The sequence below is a fragment of the Salvelinus sp. IW2-2015 genome, linkage group LG15 (assembly GCF_002910315.2).
Source record: "Salvelinus sp. IW2-2015 linkage group LG15, ASM291031v2, whole genome shotgun sequence".
Lineage (NCBI taxonomy): Eukaryota > Metazoa > Chordata > Actinopteri > Salmoniformes > Salmonidae > Salvelinus > Salvelinus sp. IW2-2015.
Genome location: NC_036855.1, coordinates 61,921,269 through 61,940,768, shown reverse-complemented (window position 1 = coordinate 61,940,768; position 19,500 = coordinate 61,921,269). Strand labels below are relative to the sequence as shown.

At 41.4% G+C, this 19,500-nt stretch overlaps 1 protein-coding gene and 1 pseudogene across 1 annotated transcript; both read right to left on the bottom strand.

Annotated features, from left to right (window-relative positions):
- The window catches only part of LOC111974453 (tubulin beta-4 chain-like), a 15,749-nt pseudogene extending 11,392 nt beyond the window's left edge, over window positions 1–4,357 (bottom strand).
- Window positions 4,358–8,863: 4,506 nt separating this feature from the next.
- Window positions 8,864–14,321, bottom strand: LOC111974276 (melanocyte-stimulating hormone receptor). The gene is made up of 2 exons (XM_024001950.2): window positions 13,613–14,321; window positions 8,864–13,463 (listed from the first exon to the last, which is right to left on the bottom strand). The coding sequence occupies exon 2, from the start codon at window positions 13,436–13,438 to the stop codon at window positions 12,422–12,424; it is 1,017 nt and encodes a 338-aa protein (XP_023857718.1). The 5' UTR covers window positions 13,439–13,463; window positions 13,613–14,321; the 3' UTR covers window positions 8,864–12,421.
- Between the last annotated feature and the right edge of the window lie 5,179 nt (window positions 14,322–19,500).

Genomic DNA, 19,500 nt, shown 5'->3' with positions numbered 1-19,500 from the left:
TTATACTTGCGTACTATTGTTTGTACAGATGAACGTGGTACCTTTTGGAAATTGCTCCAAAGGATGAACCTTGGGTCTTCGCTGATTTCTTTTGATTTTCCCATGATGTCAAGCAAAGAGGCACTGAGTTTGAAGGTAGGCATCAAAATACATCCACAGGTACATTGACTCAAATTATGTCAATTAGGCTATCAGAAGCTTCTAAAGCCATGACATTATTTTCTGGAATTTTCCAAGCTGTTTAAAGGCACAGTCACTTAGTGTATGTAAACTTCTGACCCACTGGAATTGTGATACAGTGAATTATAATTGAAATAATCTGTCTGTAAACAATTGTTGGAAAATGACTTGTGTCATGCACAACGTAGATGTCCTAACCGACTTGCCAAAACTATAGTTTGATAACAAGAAATTTGTGGAGTGGTTGAAAAACAAGTTTTAATGACTCCAACCTAAGTGTATGTAAACTTCCGACTTCAACTGTATATAGTCTCGCTACTGTTATTTTTTACAGTTATTTTTTATTTATCTATTGTTTACCGAATACCTATTTTTACTTTACTGCACTGCTGTTTAGGGCTTGTAAGTAAGCATTTCACTGTAAGGTCTAAACCTGTTCTATTCGGCGCACGTGACAAATAAACTTTGATTTGATTGGCCCTCCGTACGTTCTGTGTGTCGTGATCCAGTGCATCAGCCTAGCTGGTCTGTGCTGTGAGCTGTATATGTCTCTTTCCTCTACAGCTTGGCTGCAAGTGAGACACTGACTCACTAGGCCTCTCCCTACAGTCAACAGGCCTTCCTCATCTCTATGCTTCCCACATGAGAAAATACTACAGTTTACTATAGAATACTACATAGAATTCTATAGTAAACTGTATAATAATATACTACACCCGTGTCCCTTGATCATGTGTAGTACTTACTATAGAATGTTGTAGTATACTGTAGATACTATAGTAATACTACAGTATTATCAGAAAAAAAAACTGTAGTAAATACTACAGTAATGTCCACAAAAACACTACCATTTTTCACTACAGTAAATACTACAGTATTTAATTTGCATACACCCTGCTCATTCCTCTCCTCCATATCGCAATTTGTGCCAGCCATAAGTGAGAAACCTACATGCCAAGTATAAACCATATATTGTATTCCCTACAGGTTATAGAAGAGAGCAGAAGCTCTGAGCTGTCCGTTCAGACTCCCAATCCTATTTACAGGTTATGGAAAATGTGCTATTATTAGTATTTCTCCAAAAGGTTTCCTGAAGGTGAAAGCCTCCACTTCTATGCCAATTATAAAACAAATACACTATAGTAAATACTACAGTATAATACAGTCTGCAAAAACACTACAGTAAATACTAAGTATACTACAATATGCAAAACCATACATCAATTACTAAGGTATATACTACAGTTTCTTTTACCAGTGTTTATACTGTGTGTTCTGTGACACTGTATAAAGAGCTGCTCTGCTCAAGGACCCTTGCCACAGGCTCTAAGTGCCGAGGCATCGCCAGCATGTGATTCACCCAGCCGACTGGCCACATACATTGTATGAGAGCACAAACAGCCTCCATCTCTCTAACCACTTCTCCTGTTTCTTCAAGAAATGCAGGTGTTTTCTTGGGATTGTTGATTTGTTTTTGAACGTGTCATATTCGTGGCCACTCTCCACATTTTACCTGTTCCTCCTTGTCCTTCAAATCAATTGGCTCTACCATATGCACTAGAATTCCTGCCTCCTTTTAGAACAGGGGTAAGCGACTAGATTTTGTTCCAACAAGGCACCACACCTGACCATCTAAACTAATTGATCAGTTCAGTGATTGCCTCAACTCAACACACCTGGTCTTCCAGGTCGGTTAATCCAAAACATGAAGTGATGTGACCATTAATCCCATATGGTGTCAGTGTGTTGACAAAAACAACCTTTCCTCTATCTGTCCAGACTGCTGTGACCAAGGGCACCACACCCAGTATGAAGACTATTTTAGGTCTGAGTTCCGACAATGGTGTCCCTCTTCCTCTCCCCAGGTGAAGTACTCCCTCCCTCTCCTCCGCAGAAGATACTCCTTAGTTCTCTAATTATCTATCCTGTCCCAAACAGATGTCCCCTGCCATCTAAATCAGTAATTAAGAGTTCCTCTTGTTCCTTAATTATGGCTCTGTAACTTAATCTGGCAATATCTCTTCTAGGGTACAAACAAAGAAACAGAAAATAAATAAGAAAAGGAGAGACAGAGAGATTAAAGGGAACCCGCTAGACAGCGATAGAGAAATAGAGAGTTAGATGACTAAATAGTCTGTAGGGAATTTTTGCGTTCTCATTCTCAGTTAGTATCGCTACACTGGCAAAAGTGTAGATTCTTCCGTTGTTATCTGACTTCATCATGTACTGCATTAGCAATGGCAGATGTGTGGTGCTAGTAGACAGACTGCCATATCATAGTTGAGCATCAGAATGAGCTCACCATTGCAGTATATCAGATGACAAAAGGTCCCACTCCCAACACATTCTCTCCCCCTCCCCATCTCTCTGGGTTTCTCTTTGTTGGGAGTAACCTGAGCATTATGAACAAGTCATTTTCCCAACAACTGCCCCATTAGAGAAACGGTGGTCAGAATCAGCAAAAGAGCTGAGTCACTAGTGAAATACTCCAGAAGGGAGTGAAGGAAAGTGGACACATGACACGTTCACTTGTTCAGCTGTGGTCAAACAAGTATGTTTCAGCTGATRCTGTAGTTGTAGATTTGGTTCTGGGTAATGATGATTATGGTGATGAGGCTGATTATGATGAGGAGGTTACGTAGCTGTCCAAAATCACTACGGAGGCACCTGAGGCTCAGGAAAGGCTGCCTTAAATGTTATGAATAATAAATGAGACAGTATCATTAGCCCCCCTATGTCTTTCACTCTGAAATGATTGCCATTTATGATCCACCATGTTGAACAAATCCATGATAAATCGTCTCCAGCTCCAGTAGAGACTCAGATCATAGTGAACTAATGTAGGCTATCTCCAGATGGTCAAAACACAACAAAAGAGGGGAAGAACTGTAGACCGGTATAGTTTTAGATGGTCACATACAACATCACCTGATTGGCTGGCTGCAAGTGCAGGTGATGTCATCCAAAACAGAGCAACAACAAAATATGAAGCTGTCAACTGTAGGATAAAAAACTGCCTCACAGTCACGGACCATAAAAAAATGGATTACAGCTTTAGACAGAAAAGCTTTCAGCATTTAGGCAATACCCTTCCTGAAGACTCACTGTCTAATAGACCATCAAACCTGACAGCAACCCAAACCACTAGTCAGTGCGATTGTAGGCTATCTGCAGTGGTAATTTAGGACCAGTTATCATAATTTGATCCTCCGTTAACAAAACTTTGATTAACTGATCCATTCAGTTTGCTGCGAAGTCAAACATTGCCTATATAGATAGACGTATATGACATCAACTACCACATCTACTGGAGGCTGGCATGCTGCTTAGAGAAAGAGAACTATACTTGTCATTGTTACAGCAGCCTGTAAACTGTACTCGGGCCCTCAGTGGAGTGTTTGCGCAGCGGGACCAGCCCCAACAGTCCGAGCCTTTGTCTGGCCCCCCTGCAGTCCACCCGAGGGCGTGGTGGTTTTCAACAGTGTCTCACCACGCCTTTCTGTGCGTCAACACTCGCGGTTTACAAAAGATGGTGGATCTCTGTCCGTTAACCATTAAAACAAATGGTCACAGTTCCGGTCTGGTTAAGGTGTGGGCTCTCCCATAGGCACCAATGCGACAGCATCTGGGTCAGGTCTGTTTACTCTATTGACTGTGTATGAACCAGAAAAAAGGAGCGAGTGAAATGGCCTCACTTCCTTTCCCGTCTCTGAGTTTAGTTCCATCTACCCGAACTACGCATCTCTCGCAATCTGCGACACAGGCGGGGATCCCAAACTATTCAACTAACCTAACGTTACTGAGTAAACCCGCTGCCCCACAACTTCGGTCTAACTAAATATATACGAATGCATTACATGAAAAAAAAAGATTATATCACAATGCTTTAAAATGGCACAACGGCACTTGCGTAAAAATATTATAACGGTTAAACTAGTCAGCTGTTGGGAAGATTTTTTTGTTTATACCTTGGCTCCGATCTGGTTGCCACACTGGCCGGCTTGAAGATGAACTATTTCCCTCATCCTGTCCTCTGTGTGTTATGTTCGTCTTCTTGTGGATGTGGGCGAGTCGGAGAGGGCGCTGGTCCCAGTCGCACACGGAAGCAAAGGGATTGGTATGTGCTGAGTGGAGGTTTTATCTTGCGCAGGTCTGCTGAGTGGCGAAACGGGTAGTATGTTCCACCAATTGCTGACGTCATCTATGTCCTGGAGAGAGACGGTCGCTGACCAATGGCAGACACTTGCGGCAGAGCATCCCAGTGTGTGAGTCAGGGAAAAACTAACGGGACGCGGCAGACTTGCAAACCGATATTTCATTTTCGAATTGGTTAACATTTGGTGAATGTTAAGGTAAGGGTCAGTAATAGATTTTGTCTAGTCGTGGCTGTCAAAGGGATGCTGGTCAGAAACACACACATACACACACACACACCACCACCACCACTACGAACACGCCCACCAACATTTGAAAAATCCCAGAGTCATGGTGGAAGCAACAACACAATTTAGTTAGATGTCAGGGAGATGAGAGAGGAGAGAAAATGATCTTCAACACTGAACAGTGTGACTGATTCTTKCTCTGTGTGCACATAGTCTTGTGGCATGGTGCATTGTTTCTATAGACTAGGAGATCACTCACACCTACATATCCTTAATGACAGAGATGAACAATTTCTGACAGCAAAATATTTTTTGCCCAAAGTGAGTCCCATATTTGTAATCTCAGAAACATTATGATTCAGTATCAGCAGATTCAGGGAGGAAGAGTAGAGCACGTTGAACACTGATGACCACAACCTTGCTGTGGCCCTTATTAGCATGAACACTGCAATCATTATACAGTGAATAGTCTGGTCCAAGGATGTTTATCTATGCCTCAACTCTCTGCAGTCTCTGCCCGCTGAGATATGTATTGATTGCTGAGTCAGGTAGCAGATGTGGTTAAGTGCTCTGAGGAAGACTCCAGTGGCACTCCTCATGGACAAATGGTCTGGCAATGAAGCAGGTCCTGTTTGTGTACTTGTGTGTGTGTGTGCACATGTGTGTGTATGAGACATCTACAGTACATGCATACAGTACATCTCACACTGTAAGTTGCCTCTGTTCCAGTAGCCGTGTGTTCTGATTTCCAGAAACATGATTGTGATGAGCTATTAGTCTATTTGGACGTTTAGGCCTGCTTTGTCTTCACACAGAGCCTGTGGAGAGGATGACAAGCCAACACCCGTGAAACCAACAGCTGCGGAAACTCTGCTCAGAGCACAGAGACCAGAATGAGGCAGCCACCACAGCCCCCGCCCCTCTTCCCTGCCCCCTCAGTGTCTGCCATCCACTGCTGCTTAGCAACTAGATCCACACAATGTGAGCGAGCCTCTGTCGCTAATCAGCCACATAGTGTGGGATAGCTGTTGATTTCCTGTTCGTCTGATAATACAGCTGAGCTAACTGCTTTAGCAGAGGGGCGTTCACCTGTTAGAACATCAATAAACCATAGTGTCCCTCTAAAGATGACACTAACACCAATGATTACATTACTGACCACACTGCCATAGACAAGGGAGTGGAAAGCTAGATCAGAGGGATTATGTATGGAATCCGACTGGGTATGAGAGCTGAGAGTTGAATCATGGACTATGTCACTGTTCTTTAATCCCAAAAGTATCCACATCCTGTGGGTCTCCAAGACCATGTCTGCAGAACACTGGCCCATGCACTGACAATTCTGGGGGTAGTGAGAAAAACTGAGGCTAAATGCTTTGCTTTGCTTTGCACTGGTCAAGAGTTGCTTGTCTGCCCCTCCCACGTCTCAAAGCCAATATGGCCATCTAGTGGTCAAAAATTGCCAGAGCCTCTCTAACATGTTTGATATAAAGGGCCCCAATAGTGGCACGGGGGCACAGAGCGTGGTGAAGCTGATCAAATTGATGTTACTGTCATATAACACTTCTGTCAAAATTATTAAATCATGCATCTCATAACTTATCTATCCTTCTCTGACTCTGCATTATGCCAGTAACGTTAGTGAGGAAGATTGCCATGATGAGTCACACAGCACCAGTTGACTTGATGACAGGGTTATCTGGTCAACAGTTGTAAAATGGCAGTTCACATTATGAAGCACTGTTGATGAGACAGTATCCATATTTGAAAGGTTTTAAGTGAGTTTACGACTCACTTCATTTTTGGTCGATTCTGAGGACCTCTTATTCATGACAAAACCACTGTTGAGATGTATTTTGAATTTCTTGTGGGAAATAAATTGTAAACCAATACGTCTGAAATAACCTCTGTATAACCTCTCATCTCAGAAAGGGACTGAATGTGGAGTTTTCAAAACCCCACAAACACAATTAAACTGGGCACTTGGTATGGCCCCATACCTAACATTTTGTCTCCCTAAGAGTTTCAAACTGTCCTTTATCTAACCTCTCTTTAAAAATGAGCATACCAGCTAATTTCAGCATTTCCCAGTAATGTCTCACTTTCCAATTAACATATTGCTGAAGAGAATACTGTAGTTAAGATTTTCATGGAAGCTTCCATGCACAGAACTCAAACAAATACTTGTGCAATTTTTTTAAATTGGGGTCGTATCATACAGTTTACAGTTTCATACTTACGTTCAGTTGATTGTATAGACCATTGTTGAAAATATAACCTATACAGGGTTAGGCAGAAGGCATCAACAGGCAAGTAAGAATGTTGGTTACCTAATTTGATTCTAGTGTGACTAGGAGACATTGGGCTAAGACCAGACTTTCTTGGGGAAAACACGTACAGTATGGAGCCGTACAATGGAGCCTGTACAATCAGGTCAGGATTTCAAGCTCTCATTTGGATGCCAGCCACTAAATGATTACTGCACCCATCTCATCCCAACCTCAGTCATCCATCCATAACCCCTACATGCCTAATYGCCTCTATCGATGTTCTCTGATTGGATGTGGTGACCTCAGACGCATGGCAGGGTGCATGCAGAGACACACGTACATAAGGGGTGTGTTCCAGATACACATTTTCTGAGCAGTTTTCTACGTAGACCCTTACATAATATTTACATGGTTCCTGAGATTTTGCACTTCCACTGTCATTGTACTGATTTATCTGCACAGACCTGCATAGAACCTGTGTACCTGGAACGCACCCAAGGTCAACAGGGGCATGATTGAAGTTACACTATGTCCACATTGACTTCATCATGTACTACATTGTACTACACTAAAACCAAAACTATTATAAAGCACTATGATGAATTTGAGTTTGTAGAGGAAATATTCTTAATCTATAGCACTCATTTGTCAGGAAGGGGTTTATGTTTCCTCCCTTGGGTTGCAACAATGAGGGCAAGCATGTTGATTCGTCAAGCCAAAGCAGTGGAAGATGTGAACAGAGCAGCTTTGTGTAGCAGAGCTAATGGAGAAGACACCAGTTGAGTGTCAGCCCCCTCCCCCTCTATTGCTTCAGTGAAGTGACAGGAATTCCTATTTGATGCCTAATAAAGGGCCCCCCCAAAAAAATATTTGTTGATATGAAAGCCCTCTGTTATTACAGTGCATTCCAGGCGCTCAGTCCTCCCAAAATACACAGCCTACCCCAGGGCCCACAACGACCGGCTACCACGTGGTGGACGGGGGGTGGACGGGGGGAGGGCAGGCTGAAGTCCGTGGCCCTCTGGCTCTGTCTCCTACTTCTAATGAGGATGTTAGGATACTATGTCCATCCAAACAAACAAATCCACAAAGTTACAAAGGTTACAGTATCATCAGTACACTCTCAATCTCAGATGCTGCTCAACCACTTTTCTGTTTATTTGATAGAAGGCTACTGTCACATTTTTGCATACAGCATATGGCTTTGGTTGACTTTGGTTGCCAATTGAAGTCATTCAACAAACAATAGTGCAAAGGAAATCTAGAAAGCTCACAGACAAACACGCTTTTCATTTCACCCTGAAGGAAAGGAACTAGGTGATTTGTGAAGGTTATGGTTCAAAGGCTTTGATTTTAAAACAGGGATCAGAAATTTATCCAACTTAATTAAGATGCCCATAAGCAGCTTTTAATTTCCCCCATCAGTTAAAAAATGTCCTCTTCCATTAAAAAGCACCCCGGGGTCAGCTAGTTGAATGGACCTTGTGTCTCAGTGGGCAGCTTAACTAAAAATAAATGCATTTTGCATACATATCTCTCCATATTTAAAATCCCTTGAAAAAATGATTTGTCAATCCCATGATAGCAAGTATACAGCTGTATAGCCTGGCTCAAAACAAACTGTCCTCCTCCCTTCCTGGTCTTGTATCAGCCAGGCTAATACAGCTGTATATAATTGTATTATTGTATTCAAAATAGTGTCTTCAAATATATTGATACCTGAAATAGAAAAAGGAAGTAATTATTATATTTCAAAATGATTTAATAATATATTAAAAGTGATTGAAGCTTTATTTGGAGGACTTAGAAGAGCAGTGGACTGTAGGCCTAGATAGAGACCTCTCCTCTTGTCTGAAAGAGGAGGCAGTTAGACAGACGGTCAGCCCAGGTTACACTGAGGACAGAGAGCTTGTGGGCCTTTATATGGACAAGAGAGACACATACAGTATTTAAGAGGGGACTAAATGAATTATCACATAACATCACTTGTGGCATGAGAAAGGTTGAAATTACACTTCTGGACCAAAATAGTTTTTTATTATTATTTTTTTAATCCACAGGATCACATACTGACTAAAAGAAATGAGGATTGACATCAACAAACATTACATGATTGAGAAATGTATGACATGCAATATGTACACTGTACATAAAATAACAATAAGAACAATAAATATTTTGGGATTAATGATGTTATTATTAGTATTGCAATAATAATAGTAATTATTAATTATCAATATTACAACAATATTATAGCAACAAATGATATCATGACAACAATAGTGTTATAATTATATTGTTATCATGCGTACTATCATTGCCCTCATTACTGATGCTGTTATTAAATAATACACCATCATGAGCTGAAATAACAAGTCCCAGAAATGTTCCATACGCACAAAAAGCTTATTTCTCTCAAATGTTGTGCACAAATCTGTTTACATCCATGTACGTGAGCATTTCTCCTTTGCCAATATAATCCATCCACCTGACAGGTGTGGCATATCAAGAAGCTGATTGAACAGTGATCATTACACAGGTGCACCTTGTGCTGGGGACAATAAAAGGCCACTTTAAAATGTGCAGTTGTGTCACACAACACAATGCCACAGATGTCTCAAGTTTTGAGGGAGCATGCAATTGGCATGCTGACTACAGGAATGTCCACCAGAGCTGTTGCCAGATAATTTAATGTCAATTTCTCTACCATAAACTGCCGCTAACGTTGTTTTAGAGAATTTGTCAGTATGTCCAACCGGCCCCACAGCAGACCACGTGTAACCACGCCAACCCCTCCACATCCGGCCTCGGTGGTGGTTGGGCCTGGCTGGCAAATGGTTGGGCCTATGCTCTCTAAGGCCCACCTATGGCTTCACCCCTGATTGGCTGGGCCTGGCTCCCCAGTGGGTGGGCCTGGCTGGCAAGTGGGTGGGCTGCACCCCTGCCAAGTCATGTGAAATCCATAGATTAGGGCCTAATGAATTTATTTCAACTGGCTGATTTCCATATATGAACTGTAACTCAGTAAAATCTTTGAAATTGTTGCATGTTGCGCTTATATTTTTGTTCAGTATATATTAGTACAATTTGACCATAGCAAGACCATATGTTGAAATACAGTAAAAAGTAATCAAATGTACACATTTACAACGAGATAAGTTTGAGCCTTGGTTTTGACACACAGCCATAAAATAGCATGGATTGTTTAAAGAGATGAATATTGATACCCTYGAGGCTTTTGAAAATGTTATAAATATGTTGAAACATTCAAAGTATTCAGTACATCCATAACACAATTAAAAAACATGCCTAGCCTACATTACATGGGCTACTTGTGAAATACATATTGAAATAAACATTTTGTTTCTGTCTATGCATACATTATTATTTGCATTAAAATGGTGAGGATAATCTTAAATTGTCAGATCTGTTTTAAGATTGCAATAAAACTTTTTACATGAAATACCAAAGTTTTATTTCAATTTATAGGCCATTTTCGTCGAAGGCCTAAGTGGGCTAAGTTAGGCCTAAATCATACCGTGAAACTTCTTTGTACATACTTGGAAATTGGATGTAAACAAATAATGAGTGAATAAATAAAAATGCAACTCTCTATATAGACCAATTAGGCTATTATTGAACTTCACAATGCATTCATTTTATTTAATCAAAACGTGACAGAATTGTTTTCTTGTACAAAACAACTTCATGACTCATTTTTGTGCATCTTTATTTGACTCTATACAAAGCATCAGGGCTAGTGTATATCAGTAGGTCCATGGAATTTTCTTCAACAATAGCCTCTTTCAAACAACATCCTCTTCCCAACAACATTCCGGGAAATTCTTTCCTATTTTAAATAGAACACTTGCTATATCTTATTTAAAGTATATTTCCAGTGTTGGCTATATGATTAAAGMACAAATTACTATTTGTCCTACATAGTACACTGTAAAATAATCATGTGGTTTTTATKTTAACTTACTGGCAGCCAGTTACCTCTAAATTACTTTAACAAAATGTACAGTATGTTACCGTAAATTCCAAAGCAACTTTGGTTTAACAGTACATTACTGTAAAGTTTACAGTAATGTACTGTTAAACCAAAGTTTCTTGGTGCCTGAGAAAACTGGACCCGCAGCTTTTACAGACATTGGCATCTTTGAAAAAGTTCTGTCAGTTGCTGTTGTATGGAGATGATAACTGCACAGCAAATTTGAGGGTGTTAAAATCTCAGTGTTGAGGTAAAAAGTGTTGTGARTGTTATATCTGAGTGTTGATTCTGGTGGGGATAACACCAGTGGGATTGAAATTTAAAAAACACCTGCCGTGAATAAATGAAGTTACTTGAATCACAGTGGAATCAACACTGTGTGGTGTTGTTGTTACTCGGCTGTGTTGAGTTAATTTCCGTTAACTCTCTCAGATTGAAGACATGGGAGGGGCCTCATTATTATATTTCCCAGCATGCTTTGTTGCCGGTTGCTTTTTAGAATAGTTTGTTTTAATATCTAGGCCTATGTTTCTGCATGCACCTTGATTGATTCATTGATCTTATACTAAACAAAGATAAATAAATAAAAAATCTAAACTAATCCAATCTGTAAGTAGTTGGCCTTATTTCACCCGCTATTGAGATGGTTGTTCCATCTCAAGATGGTTAARGAAGTCTCATTTATCAATCTTCCCTGCCTTGGCAGTCACTCTAACTGCAGTTGTGGGTGTTGGATATCCAAACGGACTAGATTCCAATAGGAATTATACAACACTTTGAAAAACAGCATAATGTGACTTGCTAATGTGCCCTGTACTGGGCACAAACTTCAAATCAATGTTTACTCCATGTTGGTTCAACATAATTTAAAAAAAAGTAATGTATATGCATTAACATAAATAATAACATTTTTATGATCAAATATTCACTTAGTCACTCACTTGGTGAAGGCTAGAAAACTAAAAGCCCTCGAATGGAACAATCATGTCTCTGTCACTAACAAATACACAGAAAAATAGTAACACTGGGAAATAAATGTGCAGTCTTTACACCCTAAAGTGTTAAAATAACACTCCAAAATGAGTTACTGTAACACCAGWGGTGTTAATTCGTTAACACTGAGAAAGTGTAACAGCATCAGCCCGTATAAAGTGTTAATTTAAGTCGGAATTTGCTAGGGACCAAACACTTTTGGGGTGTTGATTTATCAACACATTTAAAAGTGTTAGTTTAACACTAGGCTATTTGAAATGGTTACATATGATTTCTAAGAAAGTGATACATTTAACACTGTGGGTGTTACAATTCTGATCACACATTTGCTGTGTATAATTAGATATAAATGCTTCAGATTATGACTCAAGTATTTATTCGACACGCAAGTATGGCATATATGTATGGCTTGGCCTGCAACATGGARGAGGCCAGGGGTTGGTAAAAGGWCCCAAACGTGGCTGTGCCGTTGTGYKCAATCCAACCTGAAGTCTCATAGTTTATTAWCTATGTATTTCAGTTAATTCAACAGCAACGGCAGGCATTCGCTTAATAGTGCCGCAAATATCAAATAATCTTTTATTCCTGAACAAATCCTGCAGTCATGTGAACTTCCATGGAAATAGACACTCAAGTATGGAATCGCATCGAAAGGTGAGGCAGGAGCAGAAGAGCAGCTCCTTGAGTGTCTTGCGCAGCTCCTGGCTCCTATAGGCGTAGATGAGCGGGTCGATGAGCGAGTTACAGATGATGAGGATGAGGAAGAGGTTGAAGTAGCTGAAGAAGCAGGTGCAGAAGGGGGTCGTGGGGCAGGTGAGGATGAGAATAAGGTGGAGGAAGAAGGGTCCCCAGCAGAGGATGAAAACCCCTAGCAGGATAGTGAGCGTGATGGCGCCCTTCATGCTCGTGCCCTGGCGGCGAGACTTGTAGATGGCCATGATGCGCCGCGAGTGCACGTGCGCCAGGATRAACATGTGCATGTAGAGCACAGCRGTGAAGACAAGAGTGATGCAGAAGAAGGTGACGAGGCATACAATGACGGCGGTGTGCGAGTGGTAGACGATRAAAAGTATGCTGGCRGTGATGCTGGTCAGCCACACCATCGCGATGATGGTCACGGCGCGCTGCGTGGTCATGATGCTGTGGTAACGCAGCGCGTAAAAGATGGTGATRTAYCGATCCGCGGCGATGGTGCACAGGAAGGACAGCGAYGACACCACCGAGCTGCAGTTCATGATGTCGATGACGTTGTCCAGGTGCCGCAGCATTTCAGGTGTGACAACTAGCAGCCCGTGTTCGGTGAGCAACATRACTATGGTCTCCACYACGTTGGCGACGCTGACCAGCATGTCGGAGACGGCCAGGCAGCATATGAAGTAGTACATGGGCGAGTGCAGATTGCGGTTCTTGATGATGGCCAGCACCACTARRATGTTCTCCACCAGACTAATGAGGCCCAGCGTCAGGAACAGCTCYTGTGGAATGCGGAGCGAGCAGGTCGTAGAGTTCTGCTCCCTGGTGCTGGTGTTKTTGGTGCTGTTCTCGCTGTACATGGTGAGGGTGCTCAGCTCCATGTGGTGGTGCATGATGAAGTTATGTTGAGACGTGTTGTCCGTCATGTCTGCTGCTCTCTGCTGTAGTAGGCTATTGGATGAGGTGGAAAGAAAAAGCCTTAAMATATTTTCTTTGTGGTCTCTATAGTGTAACAGAATTAACAAGTTATTCTATAGACATCATATCCTACAGGAAAAAAGAGAGCACAGAATGTGTGAGGTGAAAGTAGTTTAGCTCACGTTTATGTCGCAACCCTGAAATTGGAGTGATATTTTCCCACAAACGGAGGTCTCCAGAACGAACTTTAACACAGAGCGAAGAGCCCAGATGCTCACAGTGGAGAATCATCCATGTGAAATCGTCTCTTTCCCAAGTAACTGTTTAGATTCAAARGTTTATCCAACTGTATTTTGCACATAGCCCATATATGGTACTTCCAAGTGATGAGAATCCTAGTCTGAATACAGCTCCTTGGTGCTGGATCGCATGCGAGAAAATCCTGTACCATTTGGACGTCCAAATAGGCTCCAAGCAATACAAATGTGTGAACTGAGGCCTATCCAACTGAGCTCTCAGGCACACAAAGTGACAGTGTGTTCTTAAAAGGGTCCACCGCCTCTCTAACTCCTCCTTTCTCATAGCGAAAGCCAACCGCATGATTCTCAGACTGACACAAACTCTAATGAACGCGTGATCCCGCATGGAAATATTTAACAAGATTAGGGAGTAAAATGGATGGAGAGTGTGTAGTATGTATGTATTTACTAATCTCCTGAGCATAATTAAGTAATTCAAAGATGTAGTTGAGAAAATGTTCCCCAGCACTAAAATATAATTTACCGCGCACTGTGCACAACTGATGTGGATGTGGCCAATTGATTTAGTCAAAGCATACTTCACATGCATCAAATACACGGTGTAAAAAACATTAGGAACACCCATGGGATACTCCAGACACTATGGAAGGGCTATTACTACACATTCATCTGCCTCGGCCCTGTGTCTTAGGCATTTAGCCTTTATCTTATGTGGTAGTCATGGTATACACTGCGTGTACAAAACATTAGGAACACGTGCTCTTTCCATGACATAGACTGACCAGGTGMAAACTATGATCCCTYATTGATGTCAYYWGTTAAATCCTCTTCAATCAATGTAGATGAAGGGGAGAAGACAGGTTAAAGAAGGATTTTAAACCATTGAGACAATAGAGACATGGATTGTGTATGTGTGCCATTCAGAGGGTGAATGGGCAAGACAAAAGATTTAAGTGCCTTTGAGCGGGTATGGCGGTAGGTGCCAGGCGCACCGGGTTGAGTGTCTAGAACTGCAACGCTGCTTATGTCTCAAACTGTTGCAGTCTTTTTCTTATTTGATATAATTGCGAATTACATTTGTAATTACAATAAAGTTTTAAGAATAAATGTTGTATAGGCTCGCAAACAAGATGTTTGTTCTCTGCCAGATCAACGGTAACGCGCGCTATTGCCCAAAACAAATGGGAGGGGATTTGGATAGTCAAACCCGATTGAATGGGTTGGTTCATTACGCATGAGGGTTTTTGTAGTGACCTAGTTGCAGCAGAGCCATTAGGCATTTTGACAGGTTTTGTGTGTGTATGTGTGTGGGAGACTACCTGTCCTGTGTACGGAGCCGATTATGACAGAAGGGCGGGCTCTTTTCTCCGCTGCATTGAATCGGAAGTTTTTTCTTCTTCATTACAATCACTATTTGAGTAAATGTTTTTATACCGTGTTGTAGAGCAACCAAGAAAGCCTTTTCCAACTTCAGAAACCCTTTGCCAACTTCAGAAACCCTTTGCCACACTACAAGCGGATCCTCAGGTTAATGATGACGCAAGACGCTGCCATTCAGGGAACACGTGGGCTACAGTAGCCTGCCTACACATGGACAAATTGAGTTCGTGTGTTGAACCTCATCCCAGCCACCCAATAACAACACACAGTGATCCATTCAGGACAGTTTTGTCTCATGAAGCAACATTACTTTAAACCAAACCTAAACCATAACATGAAATATATCATTTAGTTAACAATGTTCATTAAATATGTCCAAAACAAGATATATTCGTTAAAACTTGTGACAGCTGAGAAGTGAATACTCACTGCTGGAGGAAACCACATAAAGAGTTGTGAACAAAGTGCCAAGTGTTATGGCTTCAGCCTTTGAAACAATCCTTCTCAGTGCTTGCATAAGCAGCCTCTTCCTCTAGCGATTTCATGGGAGATATAACACACACAAACTGCAGTTTGTGCAAAAGGCAGCATTCTCTCACCTGTGGAGAGCAGCAGTGTCAACTGTAAACAGCCAGACTGTCCATAGTTAGAGTGTGATAGTGGGAGATAAGGAGAATCCTCCATTCACTCAGGGCCAGACACAGATCTGTATCAGCCTCTAGCTGAGGAACACCACTCCTACCTGGGACTACAACTTCAGACCTGACCAGACTGACTCAACATCTGGGCCTATCACACACACTCTGCAAAAGGGGTATCCAAGTCCCATATGTGTCTGGACTGTCACTCTGTCTGTCAAAGAGAGAGACAAGAGGGGTTGGATGGGGTAGGGGGGACCCAATAGGACAGATGATAAGTGATGTGGCAGAGCCCCACCTGCTTTTAGCCCCACATGTTTTGAATGTTATTTTGGCATTAATACGATGTAACAATGTAAAAAAAAAAAAAAGAATCATTGACTTAACAAAGCCACATTCAAACATCTCTTGTTTGCTTTCTTGAGGAAGGCAGCTCCAAAATGCAGCTCAATGCTTTCTGTGGTGGTGGGGCAGCCAGCGGAAAATACGGAGCGTAGGGGTTGGTAATGTTCTCTAGTTGTGCTGTGATTGGCTCACTGTTCTGTCACTCATGGGGACACTTGAGAATTCAAGCCCCAAGAAAGCTCAAGGTCATTAGCCACAGATAAAACGATGTCAAATCACATATCTACAGTAGCTTTGATTGGACTGATCATGTCAACATCATACTTTCAAAATATTAGCTAGCAAGATAGCCGTCATCATCATGAATCAAGTCGACAATCTGGCAAATCCTTTTCAATCCTTGTCGTAGGAAGAGAAATAATGAAGATACATTTTTTTGTGGTTAACTGCAAGCATTGCAAAGCAATCACTAGCCTGCTATTCAGTGGAGTGGGTGTGTTGTCCAAGTCTGCATTCAAGGGTCTCTTTTCCAAGCTTAAAATGATAAACATTCAACATTGGCAAAGCTGTCTATCCAGAATGACTTCAGCCGCGCTCAAAACCGGAAACTTGGAAGTGGAAAATCTCAGACTTCAGTGAGTTCAAGACAACTGTGAACTCTGAAGAAAATGAGCTTCCGACTGGGAAAATACGCTTTAAACGAGTTCCCAACGAGTCGGGAACTCGGGCTCCTTTCTCGAGCTCCGACCTGAAGATCACGGACGTCATCATGATTCAACCTTTTTTTCCCCCAAGTTCCCAGTTGTATTGAAAGCACCAATATTCCAGAGAATGCCAGACTTTGATGACAAAGTTTGATGACAAAATTTGCCCACGAAGGACAGCCGTGCCACCTTTCTGTTCAAGTGAGCACAGCACAGAGAGAATGCCAAGCGTGTGCAAAGCTGTCATCAAGGCAAAGGGTGGCTATTTGAAGAAAATAGTAAAAATAAAGAAAAACCCTTGAATGAGTAGGTGTTCTAAAACTTTTGACCGGTAGTGTACGTTAACCCCAGTTCAACCTCAGTACACCGTTAAAGGTCTATTACAAGTGCTGATCAATGTTCCTGCTGTTTCGCAGGGTGGTTCTTAGAACAACGTCTCATAACCAAATATAGTTATTTTACAGTGGCCTTGAACTAACCATGTAATAGTACATCCCAGCAGGCAAAACTACCAGCTTTAACTTTATAATTATAAACACTTACAATCAGGGGTGGATGGAAGAAGTCTGGGAACTCACCATTGTAAAATCTTCTACGTAACCCCCCCCCACACACAGTTTTACATGACAAAATTATTTCACTTTGGAAACTTTCTAGAGCATTCCCCACAAGCTTATAATAAACCATTAGTAAAACATACGAATTATCACCGGTCTACATAATTGTAGGTGAAATGGAAAATATGTATGAATCATTTAAACTTTTCTACCCACAGTTGATAGAAGAAAGCAATATGGAGAATGTTACAAGGAGAAACTGAATAGATCAAGATTTACTGAATTTATCGATTTCCCTGGATTTAGTTATTTACAGTTCTGAATGTTCAGTAGTTTCTCTAATCCAATAGAGAAAGATTTACCCACGTTATAGATTTCTCTAGATTTAACGATGTACTGTGATGTAGGCCTTCAGTTAATTTTGAATGTTAGGAACCTTTGTCTTGCCCCAGWGGGAGATTTATTTGACAAATTATAGATATGTCTCTAATAGTCCCATCCTCCTCTGACCCCGAGGCTCACATAGAGCTGGGAATGTACTTCATATCACAGTGAACACTACCGACCATTTGCTCGTGGGGACATGTCATAGCAGGGAAGAGGGTAGACCTCACATGAACACCCCTCGTGACCCAGGCACTGCAGTAGCTCCAGGTAAACTCTGGAACAAGGCCCTTGTTTGAACAGCAGTCTACCAACTGCACCCACAGCATTACACCATGTGGTTCTATGCAAAAACAGTACAGAGTGGATGTATGTGTGTTGTTGATGTGGGTGTCTTTTAAGCGAGTATGGTTTTTGAGTGTGTGTGTGAGCGGCGGTGTACCCTTTGACTCTGCTTTCATTTATACATCCTCTGATAGAAAACAGCATATTTCTGGACTATTTCAAGGGAATGAAAACTAGGCAATTATGCAAATGAGTATCATGGGATGGTCTCTTCCTTTTGCCAGATGGTCTTTCAAGAACAAAACTTGGACTCTTTTAAACCCCCGGGAAACATCTCACTTATCAAATTACTTGGAAGAATCAGTGACACACAACCAAAAGACGAGGAAATAAAACATCAGAAGTAATATGATACAGTGGTGGACAAAGTACTCAGTTGTCATACTTGAGGAAAAGTAAAGATACCCTAATAGAAAATGACTCAAGTAAAAGTGAAAGTCAACCCGTAAAATCCTACTTTAGTAAAAGTCAATAGTATTTGGTTTTAAATATACTTAAGTATCAAAAGTAAAAGTATAAATAATTTCACATTGCTTATATTAAGCAAACCAGACGGCACCATTACATTTTTATTTATTTTATTATTTACATTTACAAACAAAGCATGTGTTTAGTGAGTCCGCCAGATCAGAGGCAGTAGGATGACCAGGGATGTTGTCTTGATAAGTGTGTGAATTAGATCCTTTTCCTGTCCTGTTAAGCATTCAAAATGTAAGGAATACTTTTGGGTGTAAAAAGTACTTAAGTAAAAAATACTTAAGTACTACTTAAATCGTTTTTTGGTGTATCGGTACTTTACTATTTATATTTTTTACAACTTTTAAAGTACAGATACCCCCAAAAATTACTTAAGTAGTACTTTAAAGTATTTTTACTTAAGTATTTTACACCATTGCTATGGAGAAGACTGATTCTTCCAAGTAATTTGATAAGTGAGATGTTGCCCGGGGGTTTAAAAGTGTCACGAATCCCGCTTCCTGAGTCTGTTTTTGCCTGTGTTCTGTCCTGGAGTGTTTTTTCCGGTGTCCTGGAACGCACCCTGTCTGGTTGCCGGGCGACGTAGCTAGTTGGAGGATCTCTGAGTACCCGCACCTGTATCCCATCAGCTATCTGCACACCTGGTCCTGATCATCACCCCTCCACTTCATAAACGCTGACCTGACATCCATTCCCTGCCGGATCGTTAGCCATGAACAGTATGTTGTGCCAGCGTATCAGCCTCCAGTTTGATAAGAGTTTGTTTTGTACGTCTTGCTTGCCTTGAACTTACCTTCGTTTTTTTCTGTCTACAGTCATTCACCCGGAACACTCATCCCATCCCTACCTGGTCGTCGGTGACTTCAGTTACTTCCTTGGATCTGCTTACTCAATTCCATCAGCTCACCTCCGCTGCCCGCTCCGCTACTTGGATTTTTCTATCACTACATTTAAACTTGTAAATAAATACTCACCTTCGT